The following is a 26,019-nucleotide window of genomic DNA, read 5'->3' on the forward strand; positions in this document are numbered from 1 at the left end:
TACAGTACAGACTTAATCCATAAATAAGTAGTAATAAAATAAGAACACTGACAAATAGGCATGGAATAGAGAGCTTGCTTGGGCTTTTTCCTGCCCTGTAAGATAAAAGTTTATTAATACTTATTTTTATTTTAGCTTACGAAAGGTTTGTGCATTTAATCAAATCACACAATACAAGGCATATAGAAATAACTTTAATTAAAAAAAACTATGTAGAAGGTTATAATATCAGTCATGACAAAGATTTGAAATTATTTGTTGGGACAACTTGTATTTTTCTGGCTTTTGTTATTCTTTTTCTTTAAAAATAAATGTACAGTAAAACTATAAGCAAAAGTTTGTAAGTATTGAATTTAAATGGTTCCCCACCCCCCTTCTGCAGGGATCAGTTTAATTTCTAATCCTCAACAAAACCTTATGTATCTAATCCCATAGAGTCCCAGCTCAGTGGCCAGGATTTTCAGTAGTATGGGAACTACAAATTGAGTAACCTTTCTTTGCATAACAAAAAGTGGTTGATACAAATTGTCCTTAACTTTCATCTAGGAAAAAAAAAATGGTATGGCTTCAAAAAGAATTTTCCTTAATGTACACTCCTCAGTATTCTATATTAAAGTTTTGGTCTTGGAAAACTTGAATTCTTGATCTAGGATGCCTGTAAGCATAGGTATTTATGTAAGCTGTGGTAAGGAAAAACCAAATTAGAAGCTTCTAGCTGTTCATTAGCTAGAATTACAACCATATTATTATTTGTATGCTGTTTTACATTTTAAATTGCTGTCATGAAGAGGTACATAAAGCAAGTAGAACTCGGTGAATTTCCAACGACAATAGTTTTTAAATGTATCAATATATTAAACTCTTAAGTTGCTTCTCTTAATTCTGTTAGGAGTAAGCAGAAAGCCTGTGGTTAGTTCAGGAGAGAACAGTGATTTCAAATAAACGAATATTGCGATATCTAATATAAGAATTTCCATAAATAACTTATATTGGTTAAGCAATGTTTAGAATAAAAGAAAAAACAACTCCCTCTCCACAGTCAAAGCTTTCAGGTGTCTGCTATAAGTCAGCACCTGTGCTAGGTATTCATGGCAACTTATATTGCATAGAATAAATCATACATGCAGTTTTAAGACTACATATGTGTGCACTGTATGTGTATATATTCTGTATACACACTAGCATATTCTCATATTATTGAGGCAATTTTAGTGAACTGCCATGAGAATAGAAACAAAGAATAGTTGTCGTTTGATGCAAATCAACAGTACTCTCAGGGAGGGGCTCGTACCTCACAAATGCCCCGAGGTGTGATTTGTCATCAAATTGCAGCAGTTAATATCTTAGTGCTTGTGATTCGTATTATTGGCAAACACAAGTTACTAGCATTTGTGTAGGTGAGAAGCTAGCTACTTCTGTGATTCAGGAAGAAAAAGAAGACTTCTGGCATGTTCCCTGAACAGTGAAAGATGGATACATGTGGGACTTCCTCCTGTTCTGGAACCTTGACCAGAGGAGGTGGGGATCCAGCAGAGAGGGTTGTAGGTTTTTTCCTCTTTTCCTTTCAGTTACATATTTTTCTTAATACGTTCCCTGTCACCTATTTCTTTTAACATTAGTAACTCCTATACCAAAGCTTTTATATTCTTCCATCCCATCTAACTGCATCTTTGGAGGGTGGCCACTCTCGGGTGTAGTGCTACAGAAGGCTTCATCGTGGGAGGCTGTGCTTGCCCCCCCAGTCTGATCCTTTCTTTCATCTTGGCACAATAAGGCTGCTGTATCCTCATCCTTCAGTGGAAATGCTCGCCGCTCCCACCGCAAAGACTGAAAGGAAAAACATTTTCAGTTAAGTTTCACCTAATTTAATTATTAAGGAATCTATCATGTCAGTTTTTATAGTTATTCTTCTAGTATATAAGTTCAAGTTTTTGTTTTCCTCTTATGTCCATATGGATATCCTGAGAATTTCCTGACTTTAGGAATTGTTTCTTCATTTTGCTTCTGCTAGGAAGAGAAAATACTGCCACAGAATACTTGTTTCTGTTCAATGTAAGGATATCTGAGCAAAGCCTTGTATGGTGGGCTGTACTTCCTTTCTACCTCATTGTTATTACAGATACACATTGACTCTTTCTTCCTGATTTTCTACAACTTGGATATCCATTTCTAAAGTTCCACTCTATATTTGATCTAGTGCAAGTGGGAAAGCTGCATGAACTTTGTACAGTGCTAGGATACTTTCTAAAGTAGGACTGAATTTGTGTGGAACTCGTTAGAAGCAGAAAAACAGTAATGGTGTTTACTGTGCACCGAGTGTGAGTCTCCAGTGGAAAGATTTGTTCTTTAAAGCAAGGTGATAGAATCTCCATTGCCTAACAGTTACGTACATAGGTAGATGAAAGTTGTTACTGATATACTATGCCTCCAAAACTTAAATAAAAAGAAATTGTTAATATAATGGGACTAGGGCATTCCACTATAGGCCTTCCTGAACATAGTAGCCTGAACATCTCATTGACATTGATCTGTAATGAAGCCCTTTACAGCTAACAATTTCTACACATAAGTGAAATAAAGTGAAAAGGCAATTAAAAGAAAACAGTCAAATAACTCAGGCTTACCTTGTCTTCTTGACCATCATTTAAAGAAAGGGAGTCCTGAGCACACAGACTGTGGCTTTCTGCTGGGACTTCAGAAGGACTCTCTGCAGTACCGTGCTGAGCACTGCCAAGTTCACTTGAGTGTTCCTTCAGCACCAAGTCCTGCCCTTCCACAGTTTTACTGTAAGCTCTAGCAGGGAAATAAATGAATACAGGGTATCACCAGGTCAGTACTGCTTTTTTCTCAGCATTTCTACCCACAGTCATCTGAGGATCTTCCCAGTGTTGTCATTAGGAAAGGTTTTATCCAAGGTTTAAACCCAGTGCTTCATGGTCACTAAGCATCCTATCACATTTGTTACTTGGTTTTTAAAAGACAGAAAGGGCCATGCACTTGACCTTTATAGTTCTGAATTCTCAAGTTAGTCTTTAATTATTTGTGTATCATACATGGAATCCTCGAGTCACATTTGCCCTCTGTATTTCTGGAAAGTTGTGTTTCCAGGATGTGTAAAAGAACAGCAATCTAGAATCTCACTTATATTAGGAGAACTCTTTCAACAAATACTTACAGTCCATCTGAGCATCTAAGCAGAGAAAGGACTTTAATGTTATTTAGCTAATTGAAAAATGTCTAAGTTAAGAAACTACTACATTTTCTATGAACTTGCTTAGTTGTGGATATATTAAAAATGTGTCAATATTTTTTGAATATTTATATACTTTTAATATATTAAAGATAATGAAATTTAACTGCAAAAACATTAGAGATATCCTCAAATAGGTAACTACTAACTGTCATATTCTCCCCGAAAGTCTACCTATGAGCTTGTTTCTGTTTTTTTAAGACAGAATTTGTCTCTTTAGCAAATGCTTTTTTTTTTTAACTTTTTTTTTTAATTTATTTATTATATGTAAGTACAGTGTAGATGTCTTCAGACACTCCAGAAGAGGGAGTCAGATCTCTTTCCAGATGGTTGTGAGCCACCATGTGGTTGCTGGGATTTGAACTCCGGACCTTCGGAAGAGCAATCGGGTGCTCTTACCCACTGAGCCATCTCACCAGCCCCAGCAAATGCTTTAACTCATTATCATCCTGCTTCAGACTCCTGAGTGTGGAACTCTGGGCATATGCTTACATCCAATATTTATATTTTTAAAAGTCCCCTGGACTTTTTGCCTTTTATACTAAAATAAAATTTCATGAAGACTTTGCATAGTATTATTTTTGAGATGTTTGCTAAAATGAATTACATAAGCTCCTGCCCTAGTGCAGCTCACCATTTAAAGGACATGGAGATGACTGGCTTTGAGGCTTTGGAGAAGAGGTCCCCATTGTACAATCTATTCTGGCCTTAAACTGGAAAGCCCCAGCCTCAGCCTCCTAATTACTGGCATATACCATCATTCCTGAATAAAATGACGTTACTTTATATAATGCTCCTGTCCTTTAATGCTAGGTAAGTAATATAAACAATAGTGATATTGTGGCTAGCAGCATGAAACTCATATATAATTTCCCAGATAATTTTTTAGTATAAGTTTGCATAAGATGATGCCACTTCACACAACAGCTGATCCTGTATCTTCTGTTTTCCTTCTCAGTGGTTTTTCTCAAGCTTTATGGCTAGCTTATGTTCATTCCTTATATATTGTGGCTTTGATGTTTTAAACTTCAAATACTTGCCTGTTATTTCTTCTGTGCCATTTGCTTTGTTCCCACAGTGACCACCTAGCTTGCTCTCTCTCTTCGTATTTTCTGTGTCTTAGGGAGAAGACGTCATCAGAAAGATCTTCTATCTGGTAAGATTTGGAAACAGAACAGGTTCAGATAGTCTCTGTGAGCAGGAAGCTGTTTACGCAGCCTGTTCTTGGCCTGTGTTTTAGAATGTACCTAGATTACAGATGGACTCACAGTGCTCTTCATTTGTCACAGTTTATGGAATGGTTTTGTTTTGTTTGGGCATTTGTTGTTTGGCGACAGGATCTTACTGTATAGCTCAAGCAAGTTTTGAATAAGTATTCTTTGTACCTTAACCTCTGGAGTGCAGAGATTGCAGGTATATGCTATCTTGCCCAATCTATAAAAAGAGAGTGTTATACTTTATTCCATTGAGCAATTATGCATTATCTTTTATGAAGTACACAGTATTCTGAGAACATGTTAATGTCAAAAAAAGTAAAACTGATTGAGGTAAATCAGTATTCAGTTACTGACTTATCTGGGGTTTTAACTGTGTAACTCTGGGGAATTTCTTTCTCCTGGAAGTGATCATTCTGACTTAGCAAGAGTGCAATGAAAAGTGAAGTGCATTAATAGTAAGATATGATACTATAGCTGAAAAACAAGACCACTGGGCAGAGAAGCACTGTGAATTCATAGAAACTCTATGTACTTTCTATAGAATTCCAATATTTACCTAAAGATAGAATCAGCTGTTACATAGTATTTCCCTTCTGTTTTTTTTTTTTCATTAGTTCTTTGAGAGTTTAGAGTTTCATACAGTGTGTTTTGATTCCTGTCATTGTTCTTAATGTAATATAATCTATACGAGTTCAGAATCTTTTACCAATAATTTCAGTATCCAAGAATCTGAAAAAGCAGCTCCTCATACAATTCACAGCCTGATCTGAAATGCTGTGGCAATTTATTCTTAGTGTTTTGGCCCAGTAGCTATATATATTTTACTATAGAAGCATTAATATTTAATTATTTGCTAGGCTTATCCTTGACTTGGTATCAGCACTGTATGTGTACCACATCGCCCTTTTGTTTGGGTTGGTTTGGAGGATACACTATGCTATATGTTACGTTTGTAGTCAAATTTACGAAGAAACTTTTAAAAAAAAAAATTACTATCCTTTAAGAAAATCTTTCTCAAATAAAAAAACATGTTGTCTTATATTTCCTTTTATATATTTAAATATTAAATGATTAAAGCTCTATAATATAGAAGGTGCAATTATCCCATTAAACATAAAGCAGCTTACCTCTTCTTTGTTTAAGTTATGCTCATCAAGGGGCTGAAGAACAACCTTCCTCCAGCTGTTGAAAATACAAAAGAATTTCAAGCAGCTTTCATTCAAATATTGCAATTTTATTTTCTATAAACAGCTAAATACATTAGGGTTTTATTTCCTCGAGATTTCGATAATTCAAATGGTTGCATTTTAATAGTTTGTCATTTTAAAGAGAAAAACAATACTTTTATAAAAAGAAAACAGATTAATCTTTATACCTTACAGTAAATAGTTTCTTCTATATAGTTGTTCTTCTATATAGTTCTAATTATGTGCTGGTTTTGAATTAACTCAGAGGTAATCTAATAAACTGGCTTGAGCAAAAATGAGAAGTCTAACGTGATTCACACTGTCTGCCAGTTTTCTTTGGTATGGAAATGTGTGTCATGCCCCTTGGAATTAGTTACTAGCTGCTTAACAACTGGCTCAGAGAATTCTCCAGTGTAGGTCAAAAATGTTGCTCGAACACTATAACTACAACATTCCTTATTGTAGAAAATGCCAACCCTGTATCTATGTAACTATAGCACCTAATAAGAATACCTGGCTTATTCCTCAGATTAAGTGTAAAGTAGTAAGTGAATTTATGGAAATAAAATGGAGATGGATGGCAGACAGAATATGGCGGATACCGGTCTCTGTGTTTATCTCCAGCATTTTCTATTTTCTAGGGCCATATTTATATGTTATATTTATAAGAGACTGCTTTCATTGTTGCTATAAAACATGGCTGCCTTCACTGCAGATGGCTACAGATCTATGCATGCATTCAAGGAACACTGTAATCTGGTTCTTCTAGCTCAGCCTTCTTGTATAAACTCTTCCAAACCTCCATGTCTGGCTAGGCCTGCCACACTTGTGTCTGTGTAACCATTTTCTTAGACATTCCCTTTCATTTTTCTATTTGATTTTTTTTTTATTGCTGAATTAGAAATAAATCAGAAACTTAATTTTGTTAACAAGCATTACTGTCTTAACAGTGTGAATACACCTACAAATATAGTTGCTTTCTTTTAATTCTTTCTAGCCAAGTATATCTCTATCACAAAAGGTAAGGACTGTTTGTTGTAGTAGTTTTTACATGGCTAAAGTACCATGCTAGTAAAATACACACAATAGATAAAATCAATTTTATCTATACTCAATAGATAAAATCTATTTTGAATGCTAATATCAATTAGTTTATTATAAAGTTTCCTTTTACCATTTTCCTTTTGTGCAAATAGGGAAGGGGGAATCATTCTGTTCTTAGTTATAACTTGACTCTGAATTTAAGTTTACTGAAGAAAGAAGAAAGGAAACATGTAAGTATACATACCGTGGAGTAAGTATTTCTTTATACTGGAGTTTCTCTAATTTGGCTGGTGCTACTAATGACATGGGAATCACAATGTTATCTATATCATAAGAGCTCTCACTTCTTAACCTCCGTCGTGCAGTATTCTGCAACACAGAATTATTGTACTAATTTACAGTAATGTTTTAGTTATTTGTGGTGATATTTCTTCATTAGTTATATAAAAGTAGTATGTAGTATATGTTTGACGTAATTTTGTAAATTCATTGTTATGAAATCTAATTATAAAATGCTAAGAAAGCCAATTTAGAGGGCTTATCTTTTGTAACCAAAGACATCTCTTTTAAAACATATGTAATACTTATTTTGTATAAAAACACATAAAATCATTTGAAAGGCCATGAAATTTGGGGAGCTCCTGAGTGACGTTGGCTGCTACAGATCTTCATGTGTGTGATCCTGGTTCCGACTCCCCATCTAAACTTTCATACCTGTCATCTCTCTATTGTCCAGGCAAAAACTGAAAATAGAGCAGTTTAAGAACAACACAAATCCATGTGCTCATTAGCAAAACTGGGTTTAGCTTTGGATGTTAGACATGGTCATAAGTTTATAGCAAAAAAGAATTTATAAATAAAAATTAATAAATTGCTAGCTTCCAAGTAAAAATGTCTTAATTACCCATGACTATTTCCTAACGAGACAGTTCTAAAATGTACTAGTAAATAAGTCTGGCATGAATTAGTGAAATAATCCAGCAGGTTTCTTACCAGCTTGTTTTCTTTAAAATTCTTTAAAACTATTTTAGATTTAAAAGCAACCTACTTGTGAGGATGGATTCTGGGTTCTTGATGTGACATTGGCATTAGAGACAGCAGTAAAATTGCAATGAGATCCTGGTTCTGAATGTTGAAAAGCAAATTCTTCAAATCTAGTTCTTTCTCCTGCTGTGGAAAGAACCCTTCAGAATGTCACATGTTAAAAACAACCACGTGTATTAGAATTATTTTCCCAAATCAGTGACAGGGAATTGAGCTTTATTTGGTTTTGTTTGCTTCATTTTAAAGACATAATCAGAAAACAGAAGAAAATATAAACAAGCATCTCAGTGATATTCTTCTAAGTCTTTCTAATTTTTGGGGACTCGTGCTTTTTGCCTAGTATGTTTTGCATTACTGTTCCTTGCGTGGTCCTTCTCTGTTGTCTTCTTCACCTCATTGTTGTTGTGTAGGCACTGTGTCATGACTGACCTTAAGTTGCTGCTGTCTGCTTTCCTTATTTTTGCCTGTCTTACTTGGTGTGAGATTTGCTCATTTGACCATCTGAGTTTTTATTTTTATTGAATTTCATTTAAATAATTTTAATAATTTCAAAAGGTCTGCGGTTTTAGTATTCATTTGATATAGCATCCAATAACTTTCATTAATGAGATTCATTTTCTCACAATATTCATTTGATACCTGCTCTTATTCATATGTATGTTTTTGTCAAGTTCTGCTTATTTTCCTACTTGGTATTCTTTATGGTATCTCTATGGTATTCTTTATGGTATTAAAATCTACATATAGAAATTGGGAATTGCCTTCCAGTTTTCTTTTATCCTAGAAGAATTTATTTATCAAGGCGATTTCTTATTAGGGGGCTGTCTAGTCTATTTTTGATCCCCCTATATCTGTGAAATTTGAACATATATACATTTTTTTAGATAATCTATATTTCACAGTCTGTTATTAAGAAATTATCATTTCCCCATGTGATCCTTGCTTGTCTGCTCTTAAGTGACAAACAAAATCTCTAGATGCATTTGAGAGCTTGTTCATTTCCTGCCACAATGTTTTTGATCAGATTGTACTGATTATAGGTCCACTATAAAAGTGAAACTACATATTCTAGAATAGTAGAGATAAGTGTAGATTCATTGTATAAAATTACAAATAGGTACATTTTAAATGTAATTATTTTCTAATAAGTTTGTCTATGTTATTGAAATAATACAACTGGGAAAGATTTGACTAATGAATATGATATTATATTCATTAGGACAATGAGCAGGAACCAAATGTACACAGATTACGTTCTCTTCAAAATATATTTTGCTGTTTTTAACAAGTATAATAACTGTCATCTCCAAAGTCTCTACAACAAATTAACTTAATATTATTAGAACAGCTCTAATTTCAAGTGTTAGGTCTTGTTCATCTTGTAAAGGTAAATAGACTCCTAGGGAGAATTGGAAAGGGTCATTGATGTTCCTTGGTTTAATCCTTGGTTTCTCAAAATCTGACATTTAATAATGTTCATAAATTCTCATCAGGGCCCTAGTCTGAGTCTAATATATCCTTGGAGACTCAATTCAGTACAAATGAAAGCTCACAGAAGGCAAGTAATCAGAAAACAGGAAAGAAATAATTGCTACAAAGTGGACCAATACCCAGCTTACAAATTCCAGAATAAGCACATGGATATAATCATGTGGACACAGGTGTGTTAGGTACGTAATGACTGGTCTGGATTATAAATTTCACAAGACAAGGGTTCTTTGAAGGACATTTTTTCTTTATTTTTAATATTTAAACTAATGGTCACACCTTCATTTTAACGTACCTAATGCTGTTTCACTTAAATGTCTTTTTTTTCTTCCCTGTAATAGTTGTACAGATGATTGTGACCTTATTTGAGGCTTACATATAGGTGAATATCCATTTCTCCACTGATTCAGAGAAGTACCTTGTACTAAAACAAATGGGAAAAAAAAAGAGGCTGTGTGAAGTTTTTGCTCTTTAACAGAGACAATGAACATGCTAATATGTTTCTATTTAAAAATGTTGAAATTCTTTATCAGTTCAAAATTACATGGAATGAAATAAAAACTCGATTACCAAAAGGGATGGTTCTTAAAGTAAAAATAAATGAAATTGTAGCATTCCCCCGAAATACTCTCATGAAATGTCCGATTTTCATCTTTATTTTTACTTATTTGTAAGTGGATAAAAAGAAGGTTCTATATTTTCAATGTCTTCAAAATCAGTGAGCATTGGTTCAGATCTGTCTGTGAATCTTGACTAAATGCCAGTTTAAATACTGAAATTGTTATCCTTAAATCTGTGAACACTTCAGCACCCAGTGAGCTTCAACATACATGGTTATGAGACATGGACTGTGAAAGCAAGAATCTTATTTCATCCCACTTTTATTTAACTGTTAAAAACCTGGATTTTAAATAATTTAAGTTGATAGCTCTGCCTCAGTTTCTTCCATATATTTATAGTAGCAGCTCTCTTGAGAATATGAGGTTTCAATTAATTATTGAAATAGGTGTCTCTCATGGAAAATGTGCCATAAATGTTAGCTTTATTATCATGAGTATTTTGCATCTGAACTTCATAGCTCAAGTATTAGTCTAGAGAGTACATTGGCTCCTTTTGGGGAACAGGGGATAAAGGTTTAGAAATGTAGAATGGAATAGAAAAAATATGAAGACTCAGATGTCAGTTATATTAGGGGCAAAATAGAAGTCACAGTCTAACAACAGTTATTGGGAATCCAAGGATAAGATAGTAGATCATCCTGCAAGTAACAGTCCACGTTCCTTAAAGACAGTTTATGCATATAGGTACACACATTTGTCAGCAAAAAGAGAATATGAATCAAAGTTTACGAAGAATCTCTGCACACGTCCTGTGGAATTTAGCAAAAGAAAAACAAAGCAAGGGAAGAGGATCGCCACAAAAATGTAATGGAAGTACAGTAAACGAGTAAGAGCATTTGAAGGAAGAACCCTGAATTTTTCCTGAATTGCTTACATTAACTTCAGATTTCAAAGAATTCATTTGAATGCCATACATTCAAATTGTTGTTGTAAGTCATGATGGTATTGATAGATAGATATACCCTAAAAGTTACAAGAAAGAAATTTAAAAGATTATTGTAAAAGACTGAGGATGAATGAAACTGGGTATATGAAAATAATGACCGGGAAAAAAATAGCAAAATTCTAAAGACATTAAAACTCCCTTCTATCCAACAAAAGGAGAGAAAGATGTTAAACAGAAGGATATGAGACGAGCAATCTTCAAGTATCTAGACAGCATCACTGACAGGAAGTTTACATCAGCGGTGCATCTTTACTGGGAGGTAGATATTATAAGCGAGTCCCATCTAACTCACCCTTTAATTATCTTCACTGCCTTATAGGTCATAGTGAGGGGAAAGAGGACAGAATAGCCTGTGTAAAGGTTGGAAACAGCTTGGTAAAAACCAGCAGGATCCAGTCTGTCTTGCTGGAGCTTAACGGTCTTCCATTACTTTCCTAAAGTGTACCTTAAAAGGATAGAGGTCACAATCAGTAATCTAAATATCACTGGCTATGATGATTGAAGGGAAATAAAAACTGGACTTTCAGTATAAGTAAGTTATTCTGTTGGAGTTAGTGTAGAAATAAAGAGATTTCAAAACAAGACGCGACGCATGAAGGAGCCTGAGCTCTGTGGTTCTGGATTGCTTGAGGTTGTGCTCCTCTTATAGGTTATGTTTTTCTTAGAGGTCATGCTTCTCTTACTCCTTGCTTCTATTCACTCTAAAAACATAAAGTTAGACAACTCTGATTCACAAAAGTCCTGAAACAATACAAAGAATTTCCATATGCCCTTTACTCCTGTACTCAGAGCCTCTTCTGCATGACACTAAGGTCTTTACATACCCACTAAGTTGTCAAGAATCAGGGAATATTACTGGCTATTATATAGACTGATTGACCACTAAATCTATGTAATCTTAATGGGTTTTAATCACAATTCCTAGGTCTTCTCCCTTACTCGTACCCTTTAACACTTGGATAAAGACAGGCCTTTCTATTGGCTGTGCTGCCATTTCCTCTTGCCTAGACTAATCATGTAGTTACTCAACTTTATAGTTTGACTTTGCCTACTTCCTCGTCTGTAGTCAACATGACTTTGTAAGTGTAAAACAGTATAATAGGACAAGGTAAAGTGCCAAAGACCTGTCTGCTTATCTCACCATTTACTCTGAGGAATACCAAGCTATCTGTACAGACTTGGAAGCACCACATTGTCTTACGTCACCACAGTATGAGTTTATTTCAATTACTTGAAGTCTTAAATAGTATATGTCAACATGTATGTAACAACTAAATGATTGTGCCAGTATCTGAATCAGCTGAGATAGGGTTGAAATACAGGGTCCTGGGTCCTATACCAAACTTGTTGAATCCGAGTCTGCATTGTACAATATTCCTCAAGTAATGTACTTGCATGTTGAGTTTTAAGAATGCTGATCTGGAATCTTCATCTCTTTTTGTAAATTCTAAAATGGCCTTCAGCATTTTTATCTAGAATTCTTCTCTGTCTATTTTTCATCCCCTTTACCTCTCTTTTTGCCTTAAGAAGAGCTATTATAGATTGTTATCATGGGTCTTTACATCTTACCCTATAAGAGTCATTCTTGTTGACTTTCTCCTTTGCAGTGTGTGTGTGTGTGTGTGTGTGAGTGAGAGAGTGAGAGAGAGAGAGAATGAGAGAGAGAGAGAGAGAGATTGATTGATTTCTGGTGCTTCATCTATGATTTTTCAGCATTTAATAGTATCTTAGCAAAAAGAACTTCCCAATGTGAAACTCTACTTTTATTTTAGGCATAGGAAGAATTGTAATGCTCATTTGAGTTGAGAATGATAGGAAATAAGAACAGGGAAAAGAAACTGACAAAACACAAAAGAATGTTGCATTGATTTGCCTAGTAGCATAGCAACATGAAACTCAAGTATATTCTAACTCATACATTTAAATTTTTCCATTACATGTGACATATGACATATCACTACATTATTGCTAGGTCCAATATCAAGTGCTGCCTAACATTTATGACCACCATTAGAAGAAACAAAATTGCCTTCTCTAATGTATATGTTCATTTTTGCATATTCCCTTTCACTCAAATATATGTACATTTTATAATCTGTACATGTCAAACATGAAATCATAATTTAAATTAGAATATAAGTGTGTAAGAATCCTTCTCTCATACCATCTCCCTCTCTTTTTCAGCTGTTACAATTATCACAAGCAAATACTGTTACAGTCTTCAGAATACCATATTTCTATATTTTAAAAAAATAATTTATTCTTAGAATTAATCTCAATGAGCAGCACTATGTCATATAGAAGTGCCTGAATATAACCTGTATTTTATAGTACTACTTATGTCACCTTAAGTATAGCTAATTGCTCCTTGCTCTAGGCATTTTGAATTCTTTTTTATTATGAAAAACTTTAAAACACAAAACAAGACTCTTTAATAATGATCTCCCATGAATTTTGCACCTCTCTTTAGCATAGGTAACTAATGAGCAACCTTTGTGCTGTAACTTTTTAAAATAAATGTAGACTTTTTGTGTCATATGCCAGCATGAATCTTTAAAAATAACGTAAAAGTATAGGCGTAGCTAAGTGACCACAATGTATTATTTAAAATGACAAAATATTAAATACACAGCAAAAACCCATGTTCATATTTGGGTTTTCTACAAAGTGTCTTTGCTAGGTTTTTAAAAAATTTTTGTACATATATAACTACCTCATCAGAATTCGAACAGATTCTTTATATTGAATATGATTTATATAAGAACATTTTTACATGGCTATAATTGTAAAAAAAATACAGATTTCTAAAATTTCATTCCATTCCATTGCAGTATTTTTTGTTTCTATCCTTAGATTCAGTTTAAGATATTTTCTAAAATTGCATATTCTAGTGTATACTTAACCAGTTAACATAATTCTGTCATATTTAAGTTGTTACTAATCTTACATGGTCACAAAATGCAGAGACTTTTCTGAATAAAGATTTATATTTACGATTAGACTAGATTTTTTAAAACAATTGAATCATAATTCAAAGTTTGCAGTTCAGTAAATATTCTCTGTAAGTACAGAAGTAGTGATTTTAGTCTTAAGAGTCTTAAATTTTAGTGCCTCCTAAATGGCCTATATCAATCCTTGGTGCTATTTTATTTTATTGTTCTTATTGTAGTAATAGAAACTATTTAAAATATTCAACTTATCAATAGCTTGACATTCACAAACTGTCTAACACAAGTCCTCAGTAAATGTTATGTTTTTGTTTTCTTTATAATTATCACCAGGCATATCTAGTTTTTCTGATTCTATATAAGGAGTCATCTCAAATTTGTTTTAATGTGCTATATTAGAACAGATCCTAGTTAGTATTGAAGTATGCTGAGTACTAATAAAAGGCGGTTACTCGGGCTGGAGAGATGGCTCAGTGGTTAAGAGCACTGACTGCTTTTCCAGAGGTCATGAGTTCAAATCCCTGCAACCACATGGTGGCTCACAACCATCTGTAATGGGATCTGATGCCCTCTTCTGGTGTGTGAAGACAGCTACAGTGTACTTACGTATAATAAATAAATAAATAAATAAATAAATAAATAAATAAATAGAAATCTTTTTTAAAAAAAAGGGTGGTTACTCAGTGCACAGCCTTTGGCTCGCTCACTCTGATTTGTATTCAAGAATAATAACCTGCCTTGGTTTAAAGTAGCTAATATAGTTTAAAGTGCCTTTAGATAGTGTCGGCATGGAAGATGTTCTTGTCATTGGCTTAAAGATTTATATGGATGATTGTTCTGTCTGCCTGTCTGGTACATATGGAGGTCAGAAAGGGCATAAAGATCCTCTAGAACTGGAGTTACAAATGGTTGTAAGCTACCATGTGGGTGCTAGGAACTGAACTCGGGTCCTCTGCAAAAACACATGCTCTAACTGCTAAACTATCTCCAGCCCCTTGTTATTTTTATTTATTGACTAAGCCTCCTTTCTACACTGTAGGAATACACAGTAAGTCTTTTTGTCTGTGTCTTAGCCTTGGGCCTTTTGTTTATATGAATTGAGTTCCTTTCGTTCAGTACCATTATACTTTAATGATTATAACTATAAGACATTTTGATACATGACACCTCCTTTTGATCTTTTAAAAATTATATTTGCTACTTTCAACATTTTTTGAGATAAGCTTCAGAATAATTTTGTGTAAAGAGACTATTTCAGCCAGGCCTTATGGCGTACACCAAGAACCACAGGATTTAAGAGGCTGAGGCAAGCTGACCAAGAAGTGAGGACAGCAGAGCTGTCTCACTCAGTCCCACTGTGGCCAGGAATAATTATTGTAGTCCAGGCTTCCCTAATTCTGGCAATCCTTCTGTCAGCCTCTTGAGTGATGGGATTGTAGGAAAAACTTACTAATATAACGCTAAAAATAGTTTCTTGCCAAGTGTAGTGAGTGGTACATGTCTTTCATCTCAGTACTAGGAAGGCAGAGGAAGGCAGAAAGGACAAGCCAGTGCAAACAGACACCCTGTCACAAAAAAATCAAGAAAAACGACAAAACCCTTTTGTGATTCTAATTAAAATTCTCTGTATACAGTGAGACACAGAAAGCAGACATTTAAGTTAGGAAGTGTTTTCTAACCACAACAGTTTATTTCTCTCCATAGAGCAACATCTTTCATGTTGTCTCTGTAAAACCACAAATTATTAAAGTTTTCTTAATGTAAACCCTTATTTATTCTAGAGACATTGTCACTGAATGAAGAATTTGTTCCTTCACATAATCTGTGTAATTACTATTGCAATTATAAAAGCTGATGGGGTTTTTTTGTTTGTTTTCTTCCTTTGCCTTCCAGAGGTCTTAACTGAATTCAGGACCTTTGAACATTGAACAACCTACAGCCTCCCCCCCAGCCCTAAAATGACTAGATTTTATTATAAAACCCACTTAACATCTATTTATTTTCCTCTGGAATTTTGCAGGTAGATATGTTTTGCCTGGAAATAATGTTTGCTTTCTTTCAATACTAAATATACAGCTTTGCAGACAGACAGAATATGCTGATTTTTTTTTCATTTCATATTGCTCCTAAGCATAGACAGTGTTCATTCCTTTTCAGAGCACTCATAAACAGTTTAATAATTTCCTTGAGGTTTTATTATATAATTTTTTATTTAAAATTATTAAAACCAACTATAATTTATTGTGATTTATGTTATGAAATAAGTGTATGAAAGGTTTTACTCAGAAAAACTCCTATATATTAGAACAGTTCTCAGATCATTTCATGATTACACCCTTCCTAATATAAGGAAGATAGACTCTATTGTGTGGTTTTTGACTAGTCTCTCTCTGGGGTTGACCTACATTTTTTTCAACAGTACAGTTGCTTTTCTGTTTGTTTTCACCTCTTCAGTGCTCTTGATGAGTTATGCACTACATTAAGATCACCAAGTCTACTATATAACACTAACTTACAGTGCACTACATATCCAAGCATTGGGATCCTTAATTTTACCATATAAGAAGGCTGTTTTCTGTTTATAGCTTTTTCTTTTTTAACTTTCGTTCATTCATTGTTTATTTTCCTCCTCCCACTCTTTCTCAAATTCTACCCTTTCCCTCCCTGCCTCACGTCCTGGGACCAAGGGCCTCAAACAGTAGGCAATCAAACATGCTTCTCTGTGTGGATGTGTGACTTATGGAAAAGTATTAACAATTAAGGATTTGCATTTATTCTTTTCTTAAATTTTATTTACTCAGAATATAAAAAAATGAACGTAGACAATGTAAAAGCATGTACAAGCACACACAGTGTATGAATGGGACATACCAGGTGGCGGTGATATGAGACAGTCACCTACAAATTGATTTTCAGCAAACTCTCCTTTCATGTCGGTCTTCTTGAATAAGGTCTCAAAATGAAGATGAAGGGGAATTTCTGAAAAAACAAAGTAAAAAATTATTTTTGGTAAACACCATTTTCCACAGCCTAGCACTAGTTTTCTTTCCTTTTTATAAATAGCACATAAGCTTAGGGAAAAAATTTACACAATAAGAATTTTGAGAAGTAAAGGTATCAGAGTACTTTCCCAAGAAGGTTAGTAAGCGTTTTTCAGAATGTTACGAGTTAGGTAACATTCTAAAGGAGCATATGAACAGTTCTGAGGTCTCCCTTTAGTGTGTAAGAGGAGTCAGTGTAAATGTAACTGTCTTCTCAGAGAAATGGTCACAAATGCACCACAAGGTTTTTACAAAAATATTTAAAATAATTAAAAATGAGTTTTATATTGTACTAGTTGTTACACAGAAACACTTCTATAAGCAGAATGCATGAAATGACAAGTTTCACATTATTTTAGGAGTATAACTAAAGCTACTTATATAAAGACTAACATCCACCAAGAAGTTCTCTTCCTTCAGACAGAGACTTATGGATATTCAGTTGAAAATGTTGGTATATTTTATACTCAAAGAGAAGCCAAGGTACAGATGAGGTGTGTATATTGAATTCATTCTTTATTGTGTGTGAGAGGGGTGAGTTTGTACAAGTGTCACAACATGGGCAAGTGAAAGTCATAGGACACCTCCCTCATGGAAGTTGGTTTTTCCTTCTGCTATGTGGGTCCCAGGATTGAACTAGGTTTGTCAGGCTGTGGAAAGTGCCTTTTACCTGTTGAGCCACCTCACATCAAGCTTCTTATTAGTCAAGAGTTTTTTTTCATTCATAAATTTAAAACCTGGGTCAATAAGATAGCTTAGAGATAAAGACACTCCCACCAAGCATGACAACATGGTAGACAGAGAAAACTGACTCCAGAGAATTGATCTCTGGCCTATACACACATGTGGCATGTTATACATCTGTAACATCGAAACACATAACAAATGAATAATAAAATAATTTTTAAAAGTATGAATAGACACATATATTTTCCCCTGAGAAACATTTTTAAGGGATCTTTGTTTTTAAACCTATTGAATGTTTTGCATGCAATACACAGAATTATTTATGAATGATTCAATCAGGAGAGACTGAAGCCGTGTCTGGGTTTCACAGAGTGAGATGAACTGCTTTCTCAACGGTTGTGATTTATTATTGTTTTTTGAGACAGTATCTCACTATAACCCTGGCTGGCCTGGAGCTTACTATTTGGGTTTAGTTAGCCTCAAATTCACAGAAATTTGCCTGCGTCTACCTCCCCAGTTCTGAGCTTAAAGGGATGCATCCCCTTGCCTGGCTCAGGGCTTTAATGACAAGTCCATGCATACATACAAAAAAGTATAATTAAAAGTCTAAGTAACATGGAATTTGATGTAAAGATGAAAAAAATTAAATGGGGAAAGAAATTAAATACTATGCTTTAAAACACTGTTCAAGCTTTTTCAAGATTTTGTCTTCCAGTTGCCTCAACATAACCTTGTTCCTCTAAAGACTTACCATGCACTAACAAAATTACCATCTGTTCTACCACCGTAAGTGTTGGGAACAGAACATAATGGAGAAAGAAGGCCTTGTTCCTATGTACCTTCCTAAAGCACCTTTTGGCCTTTTAGTAAGGTTATTTTGTTTATATATGCATATATTTTATATTTATATACTATTTTAAAACTAGAATATAATTACAATGAGGGATTTATTTATACTTCTAGCACCTTTTTAGTATCAAATATAAGTAGGTATTAAGATTTTTGTCAAATGCAAGAAGCTTTAACCTGTAAATATAAAGGAGCTGAGCTTACTAGACTAGGATGCCTTAGATCTAAAGGATATATATATAGATATATAGATGTTGATATAGATGTAGATATTGATATTATTTCAGAGTTCCAAAATTTAGAATGAGGCTATCTCATCTCTCAAAGAGAAATCAATATAAAGGATAATACGTGTGTGACTCTGGGGATCAGTTACCTCAGCTCCTGGCTCCAGGGTTCAATAGCTGAGTGATCTTGAATAGAAAAACCTCTCCAAGCTTAATATGCTCATGTGTAAGAGGAAAAGGACAACATAATGTGCTCTCATGGGGTTGTGAGAATTAAACAAAATATCCAGTGTGCTTAGTACAGATTAATAGTTCCAGGGCTACATAGTGAGGCCCTATCTCAGCAATCTCCCACAATGCAAAAATAAACCAAAAACAACTTTCAAATATTGCCTGTCTTTATAAGGTGATATTTCATTATAGAAAATATTCAGATTTTTATGAGGCAGCTTACCTGATGGCAATGACAAAACAGGGTGGAAGGAGGAATCGAGTTTGGAAACCTGTTCTCTTAACAGGTGAGACCTGGCACTCTGTTCCCAGTTGTCCCAACTGAAAGGTGATCCCATGTAAGGCATCTGTGTGCTATTTAAAAATGCTTCTTTTGAAGGTAAAGTCTGCAAGAAAAAGATGTCAAACTTTCACTTTTTGCTTTAAGACTTAAAAAAAAAAAAGGACAGCTGAAATTATAATACAGTATATATGAGAATAATAGCCTAGCTTAGTAAGTCACCTTGATATAGAATGAGATGTATGGACTGTACATCTAGTGGTGTGGCTAGAAAAGCCTTCTGGGTCTTTCAAACTAAACTTATTCATGAAAATAAGTCTTTGTTCCATCACAGTGAAACATAGTACAAAGAAAAGAGTCCATAAAACTGCATGTCTCTTCGACTTTGTCCTATTCAGTTCCTTCTACAAAAGCTTTACACATTTGCGACTGGAGAGGTGGCTCAGCACTTAAGAGCACTTGCTACTTTTCTTGAGGACCGGGCTAAGTTCCCAGCACCCACATCAAGCAGATCACAGTCACCTCTAATTCCAGCTCCAAAGGATCTAACACCCTCTTTTAGCTTCCTTGAACACCTTGCATACACGTTGCACACATACACATATACATATACTTTTAAATTATATTTTAAAAGCTTCACACAGTTTTGTTAGAAGTTTTCAGTTGACATTTTTATTGCTTCCATTATAAAGATTTAACTTTTTCTTTTAGAATTTTTAATTGCGTACGAGTGTCTTGCTTGAATGTGAGTGTATGTTGCCTAGGAAGCCCAGAGGAGGGTGATACTCGAACTGGTGTTATGTAGGGTTGTGAGCTACGATGTCTGTGCTGGGAACTGAACTCAGGTCCTCTGCAAAAACAAGCACGCTTAACTGCTAAGCAATTTCTCCATCCCTATTGAAGGTATTTAAAAATGAAATTAACTGTATATATTCAGCATATCTGTACAACTATGGCAACTTCCTTAGTCTACCAGTGTCTTTATAGTTTCTTTTAGTCTTCAGTAGATGAGAATCCAAATGCATTGTCCATATGTAATTCTAGTTTGGATGTTTCAGTTCATTCTAAACCCTTTGTTACTTGGAAATGTTATCCATGCTAAATGTGCTCAGTCTCATTAGTAAATAGCAAAGGGACCAATGGAGATACTCTTGTTTTGCAAGTGGTTATAACAGGAATGGCATAACAATTTCAAATGTTGTATTGGGGCTGAAGAGATAGTTCAGTAGCTAAAGAAAATCTTTCCCAAGGAAGGATAAGAATCTGATTATACCCAGTACACATGTAAAACTCACGGTGTGGTAGCATATATCAGTAATCCCAGTGCTCAAAGTAGTGACAGGATGACTGGAGGCTCTATGGCTAGTCTAGCCAATTGATAAACTCTAGTTTCAGTAAGAGACCCTAACTGAAACAATAAAATAGGGAGGGCTCCTTACTACTGTGGTCTGAAAGCTTACAGTCTACTTCCAGACCTGTCTTAACAATGCTCTTTTTATGGGAGGCCACCTCTCCTGGGCCACCATAAGGTTGCTACCACCCTTTGTCAAAGAAAGCTCTCTTAACAACAATTGGAGATCATCACAGAAAACCGTAACTACATCCAGTGTAAAGATCAACACATCATAGGAATCTGCAGGATAGTCAGCCATGAAACCTCATGCATATGACAAAAATGAACTCAGCAGCAGATTATACACATGAGGCTCTAGGGAAGGTAGTTGGGGAGGGCTGAAGCAAAGGGAGGAGAGAAAGTGATGTAAAACTATTTGAATGAAAATAAGACATCAACCTCTTTTCCACCTATACATGTATATGTGCACACCACATGCACACATACATATACCTCCACATATACAAATAAAACTTTAAAGATGGTTTAGTTGTTGGAGTTTTTGGTTACTTGTTTACCAGGATATATTCCCAGTTTGCCAAAATGTGTTTCATTGTGGATTTTTTTTTTTTTTTTGGAGTCTATTGAAAATCACTACATTTCCCAGGTAAATTGTGTTAATAATAAAGGTTAATCTACCTTGGATTATTTTGAAGAGTCTTAGTAGGGGGTGTGAAAATTTACTTTTTCAAAGACTCAGCGATTGGTTTTTGATTTTATATATGTTTGTTTTATATTTCACTGATCCCTGCCTTACTTTCTTTAGGATTAATGAAGAACCTCTGTTAACTTATTCTTTTACATTTCTCTTTCTGTTATTTCTGTGTGTATACAGGGTTGTGCATGTTCACGTCTGGGTACATTTGTGAGTGTAGGTGTACTTACCATGTATACATGGGAAGAGGCCAGAGGTTGATGTCAAGTTGTCTTCCCCCATTGCTTTCCACTTGTTTATTTGTTAAGACAGTGTTATTCAACCTGATGTTGACCAGCAAGACAAAAACCTCTCTTTTCTCTTCTCCTATCATGAGTCACCATACTTGGCTTGTTATGTGGGTACAGATTTTCATAATGTGTGACCTTAGTCTTTAAGTAATGTAAGCTAGATGGCTTATAAATAATAGAAAGTTCCAGAGGCAGGAAAGTCTTTAATGACAGTGTTGACTGAGTCTATGTCTGTTGATGGCCTACTTTATTCTTCATAGATGTCTGCTCATATAGCAGACATGTAGTGATAGCTCTCTGGAATTGAGTCAATCAGGTCACTAGTGGCCCTAATTTTAAATATCACATGGAGGGTGAAATTTATATATGTGAGTTTGGGGAAATTAATTCAATGGAATTCCACAATGGCTCTCAAGGAAAAGCTATGTCTTGATCACTTACAAAATGCATTAATTCTCTCTCCCAAAATTTTAACTCACTCCATGTATCCACTCAAAAGTTAGCATTTCATGTAGACATATATATCAAGTACAAGTAAGGGTCAAAATTCCATTCCATTTCATTCAATCCAACTCCCATTTGATAAATCCCTGTCTATCTGTGAACCCAACACATTATATACTTCAAAAATAGAGAGCCAGCACAGATATTCTCATATATCCAACCAAAAGAAAATACTTGTGCAAAAACAGCTTCAAAATATATCAGAAACAACATCAAAATACCCTGTAAGAATTAAAAAGAAATATAATATCCAAATTTGTACTTATTGTTGGGAGATCTGAAAAGTAAAATATGAAAAGCACCCATTGAAAAGTTCACCCCAACTTTCAAGTGCACATCGAATATTTATATTTAAATAAATATATATACACTGACCCACAAAACAAATCTCAGTAACTTTAATGGCCTGACTAGTGTTGGAGAGATGGCTCTGAGGTTAAGAACATTTAATTTCTCTTGCAGAGGACCAAGCTCTGGTTTCTTTCCTAGCACTGACCTGATGGTTCCCAAGCACACATGACCTGAGTTTCATGGTCAGATACCCTCTTCTGATCTCTGCAGGCACTGAATGCACACAGTACCCACACACACGGACAAAATGCAGGCACAGAAAGAGAGAGACACACACACAAAAGGAAGGAAGGAAGGAAGGAAGGAAGGAAGGAAGGAAGGAAGGAAGGAATGAGAGAGAGAGAGAGAGAAATCTAAAAGGCCTGACTGAAACCATACAAAATGGCTTTTAATCACAAGACAAATTTGAGATAGCAATAGTGTGGTATTTGGAAATTATTATATAATTAATATAATTAATTATAATCTATAATCAAATAAAAATCATAAAAATAAGAAAATACAAAGAAGCTACAAAAACAAATTAAGCCTCAAGTAAGCAATATGCGCCATGCCGATCTGACTGTCCCATTTGACTGGCTAATTATCTTCTGTCAGAGCATATATAAGACTGTTAACTCAGGTAGTCAGAATATTTCTGATGGCAATGTAAAATGATGACCAAAAATCATGACACAAAAAAGTGTACAATAATACATTTGCATCTTTTATTAATATAGTGCCAATTCAGCAGGAACACAAATAAGCAATAGTCACACCATGTAGTCATTGCTTTTTGATCTCTGTCCTCTGTAGTCCCTTCCTATTTCCTTTCATGCCTCTTGAAATCATTTCATTGCATTCTATCCAGATTACTCTACTTCTATTCTTTATTACCCAACATACTGTAAGGTTAAAATATTTGAAACTATATGCAATTGTTCTATTCTCCTTCTAGTTTGTCTATACTGGAGCCATTACTGAGGACATAATACTGTAAGTCACAGCACTTATTCACACTCTTCCTTTTTAAATGTACACTGAGCTATTCATAAATCTGTCATTATACACATGAGTAAGTTACCGAGTTTCAAAAGTATCTTGCTAAGTTTTACCGAGATTACCTTCAATTTAAATAAAATATCTGCTATTTAGGAAGATATTTTACATACTACATAAAACTGACAAATTCCATGCAGGGAGAGCTGCAGTGGGCAAGTGAGCTCCCTAGAGATTGTCCATAGTCTTGCTGCGTTGCAATGGGTGCACTCTGGTGAAGCCCCAGAGACATCCCAGGACTGGTTTTTTGCTGATATGCTTTCTCCTGTTTGTCATTGCCATACTCCTCATTGATTTGGCTTGGTATAAGTGGACACCAGGAGACCCTCAATGCCTGTAGTCTAGTGGGAATACTTTCCAGGTGATATAGCCTATCCTATTGGGCAAATTTCTTGCAGATCAACATGAAGATGAAATTTATTGAATTGATGCTGTTTAGATACATTAAGGACTTAATAGAATTCATGATTTCATTAAAATAATTTTTAGGAAGAAAGTGTTAGAATCAAGAGTAGCATGTCAGAATAAAGGCTGTATAATAAGGAATACAATGAGCTTTCATAAATTGTACTAAGAAGAGAAAGGATGCAGACACAAGTGTACATTATGATAAAACAAGGCCATATGAAACTGTTGCTTTGAACTTATAATGAGCTTATAGAATGAAATACTGTTTTAAGCTATCAACAGCCTTCTGTAACTCCCTTTTGTGTACATTTTATATGAGGTAATTTTATAAAGAATGTTTGTCTTAGAAAGTATAAAAAGGCTGAGAGAAAAAAATAAAGTGTGGCTGTTGGCGTGCTGTGCCCTCCATTCAATGTAGATATGTCTATCTGTATGTGTGTACATACATATGTAGGTATATGTGTATATATAAATATGCATATGCATTTGTGAAATTGATGAAACAGGTGGTCAGGCCTGGCTGCAGTGTGTGTGTGTCTGCATGAAGATCTTTTTCTTTCTCACCAACCACCTTGTTCAGAGAGTTCAGAGTTTCTCCCTCAGCATTGTTGCCAGCCCTAGATAATTTTGTTCTGTCAGTAGAGCTGACCCTGTACATTGCCTGCTACTGTCAGCACTTGGGGCAAGGGGGAAGATGGGTTACATTGTTGCTCTTATCACCAACCTTAATCACCAACATCACCTCTCACTGCCTGCCTCAGTTTACCCTGTAGTGACAAAGCTGGTCTTTGGCATAAAACTTTCATGTTTCTATGTAAAGAGTTATATGATCTTAGAAAATTTACAATCTCCTTTTGGGGACATACCTTGGTCTTTAAAATATATTTTTAAATGGTTCTTATATGATAAATAGTTTAAGTTTTAATAATTTGTTGTTGTGATTGTACTTCCTCGAGAATTCATATCATAATCATCATACTTTAGTTTCACTCCTAAATTTGGGGTAATTGTTCCCTCAGAACTTCTATTGTCCTGTTGCACCCAAAGGAATCAGTTTCAGTGGCAGCACCATCCTTACCCATTGCGGGCCTTATGTTCCTTTAGAAGCCTTAAGATCTTATATTTTTTCATAAATATCATGAGACTCTGTTTAGGTATGGGTTATTTACATATTTTAGTTGATAATACCGAATAGCTAATGAACTTTTTCAAAATATATGCCTTTTTTCTCAGGTGTTAGAAATTTATGCTTTGTGTGTTCTAGGAAATTCCCTTGGCCTTATATTCTAATCCTTAAAAAGACAGATTAATCCCAACAATTTTAATTTCTAAAAATTTGATTTTTTTATGGTTGTTTATTACAATTGTTCTAGAAGTTAATCTGTTTCCATCAGGGTCAGCTTTTAGGTCTTTTTCTTTGCTCCAGAAACCTCTAGCGCCTCAATTTCATTGTATTCTTCCAAAAAAACTGTATCCATTAACATTTAAATTTTGTCTTTTTCCCAGCTGAGTGTTAGCCCCATGGAGGTGGGAACCCTTACATCTTCTTCAGTGTAGTATCTCCACTGTCTAAGCACTGCATGGCACGAGGTAGGTAATGCTGCTTACTAGAAGGGAGGAGAAGGAAGAGAAGGAGGACATATCAAGTACATTATTGTAGACATCTAAATACTGCACTGATCTACATGAAGGCCTGTTTCCCCAGTACAAGTCCTTCCTGAAAGAAGTTTTCTAGACCTGTATGGATGTTGTTACCTACCAGCTTTAACACACTGGAAGGTTACACTTTGTAAGGCTCATTCATAGTAATCAGAGCTGTGTTGCTCTGTTATGTAAGGGAGAATGCAAACATGTTTAGCCTGCAAATTTCTCCAAAACAAGAAATATTGGGAAGAAATAGAGAAAATAAATCAACACAGAAATAGGAGGAGAAAAATTAACATTATATTAGGCAAACATGACAGAATGTCACTCCTCACTGGCTTGAAAGAACTAATACATAACACAAAGAATGAGTCCAGGGCAAACACAAAACTAAGGATGACCCTAGGTTAAAAATATGATATTGAATTTGTGGTCTGAAGAAAACAGCATTTTCTATTCACAGCCCAGCAGAGCTTATACAACTGTAAACAGCATGCATGAAATAGAGTCAGGTTTGGTTCATGTTCTACCATGTCCTAATTCTTGATGTTAGTATGCTATTATTATTAGCATTTATGTGAGGCATTTTATGAAAGGAATTCAGTGGTACCATAATTGCAAGTAACTTTTTTCTATTTCTTCTCTTTTAAAACTTTTCCTTTATTATACCAAATCAG

The 26,019-nt window shown here is 34.8% G+C and overlaps 1 protein-coding gene across 9 annotated transcripts in view; it reads right to left on the reverse strand.

Moving 5' to 3' along the window:
• Positions 1 to 174: 174 nt before the first annotated feature.
• Positions 175 to 26,019, reverse strand: part of Kansl1l (KAT8 regulatory NSL complex subunit 1 like) — a 91,729-nt gene continuing 65,884 nt past the window's right edge. For 5 of the 9 annotated variants that reach the window (XM_029476682.2, XM_029476669.2, XM_029476673.2 and 2 more), the window contains exons 7-15: positions 19,003 to 19,165; positions 16,616 to 16,723; positions 9,526 to 9,654; positions 7,747 to 7,868; positions 6,943 to 7,067; positions 5,595 to 5,649; positions 4,291 to 4,403; positions 2,625 to 2,793; positions 175 to 1,827 (exon numbers count right to left, since the gene is read on the reverse strand). In XM_029476682.2, the coding sequence (XP_029332542.1) occupies positions 1,597 to 1,827; positions 2,625 to 2,793; positions 4,291 to 4,403; positions 5,595 to 5,649; positions 6,943 to 7,067; positions 7,747 to 7,868; positions 9,526 to 9,654; positions 16,616 to 16,723; positions 19,003 to 19,165 (1,215 nt within the window). In that variant the 3' untranslated portion in view covers positions 175 to 1,596. The remainder of the gene's footprint in view (positions 1,828 to 2,624; positions 2,794 to 4,290; positions 4,404 to 5,594; positions 5,650 to 6,942; positions 7,068 to 7,746; positions 7,869 to 9,525; positions 9,655 to 16,615; positions 16,724 to 19,002; positions 19,166 to 26,019) is intronic. The other 4 variants (XM_029476692.2, XM_029476685.2, XM_029476681.2 and 1 more) reach the window with 3 other exon arrangements.

This window comes from Mus caroli, unplaced genomic scaffold (genome assembly GCF_978045245.1).
Source record: "Mus caroli unplaced genomic scaffold, Mus_caroli_1 scaffold_1, whole genome shotgun sequence".
NCBI classification, from domain to species: domain Eukaryota; kingdom Metazoa; phylum Chordata; class Mammalia; order Rodentia; family Muridae; genus Mus; species Mus caroli.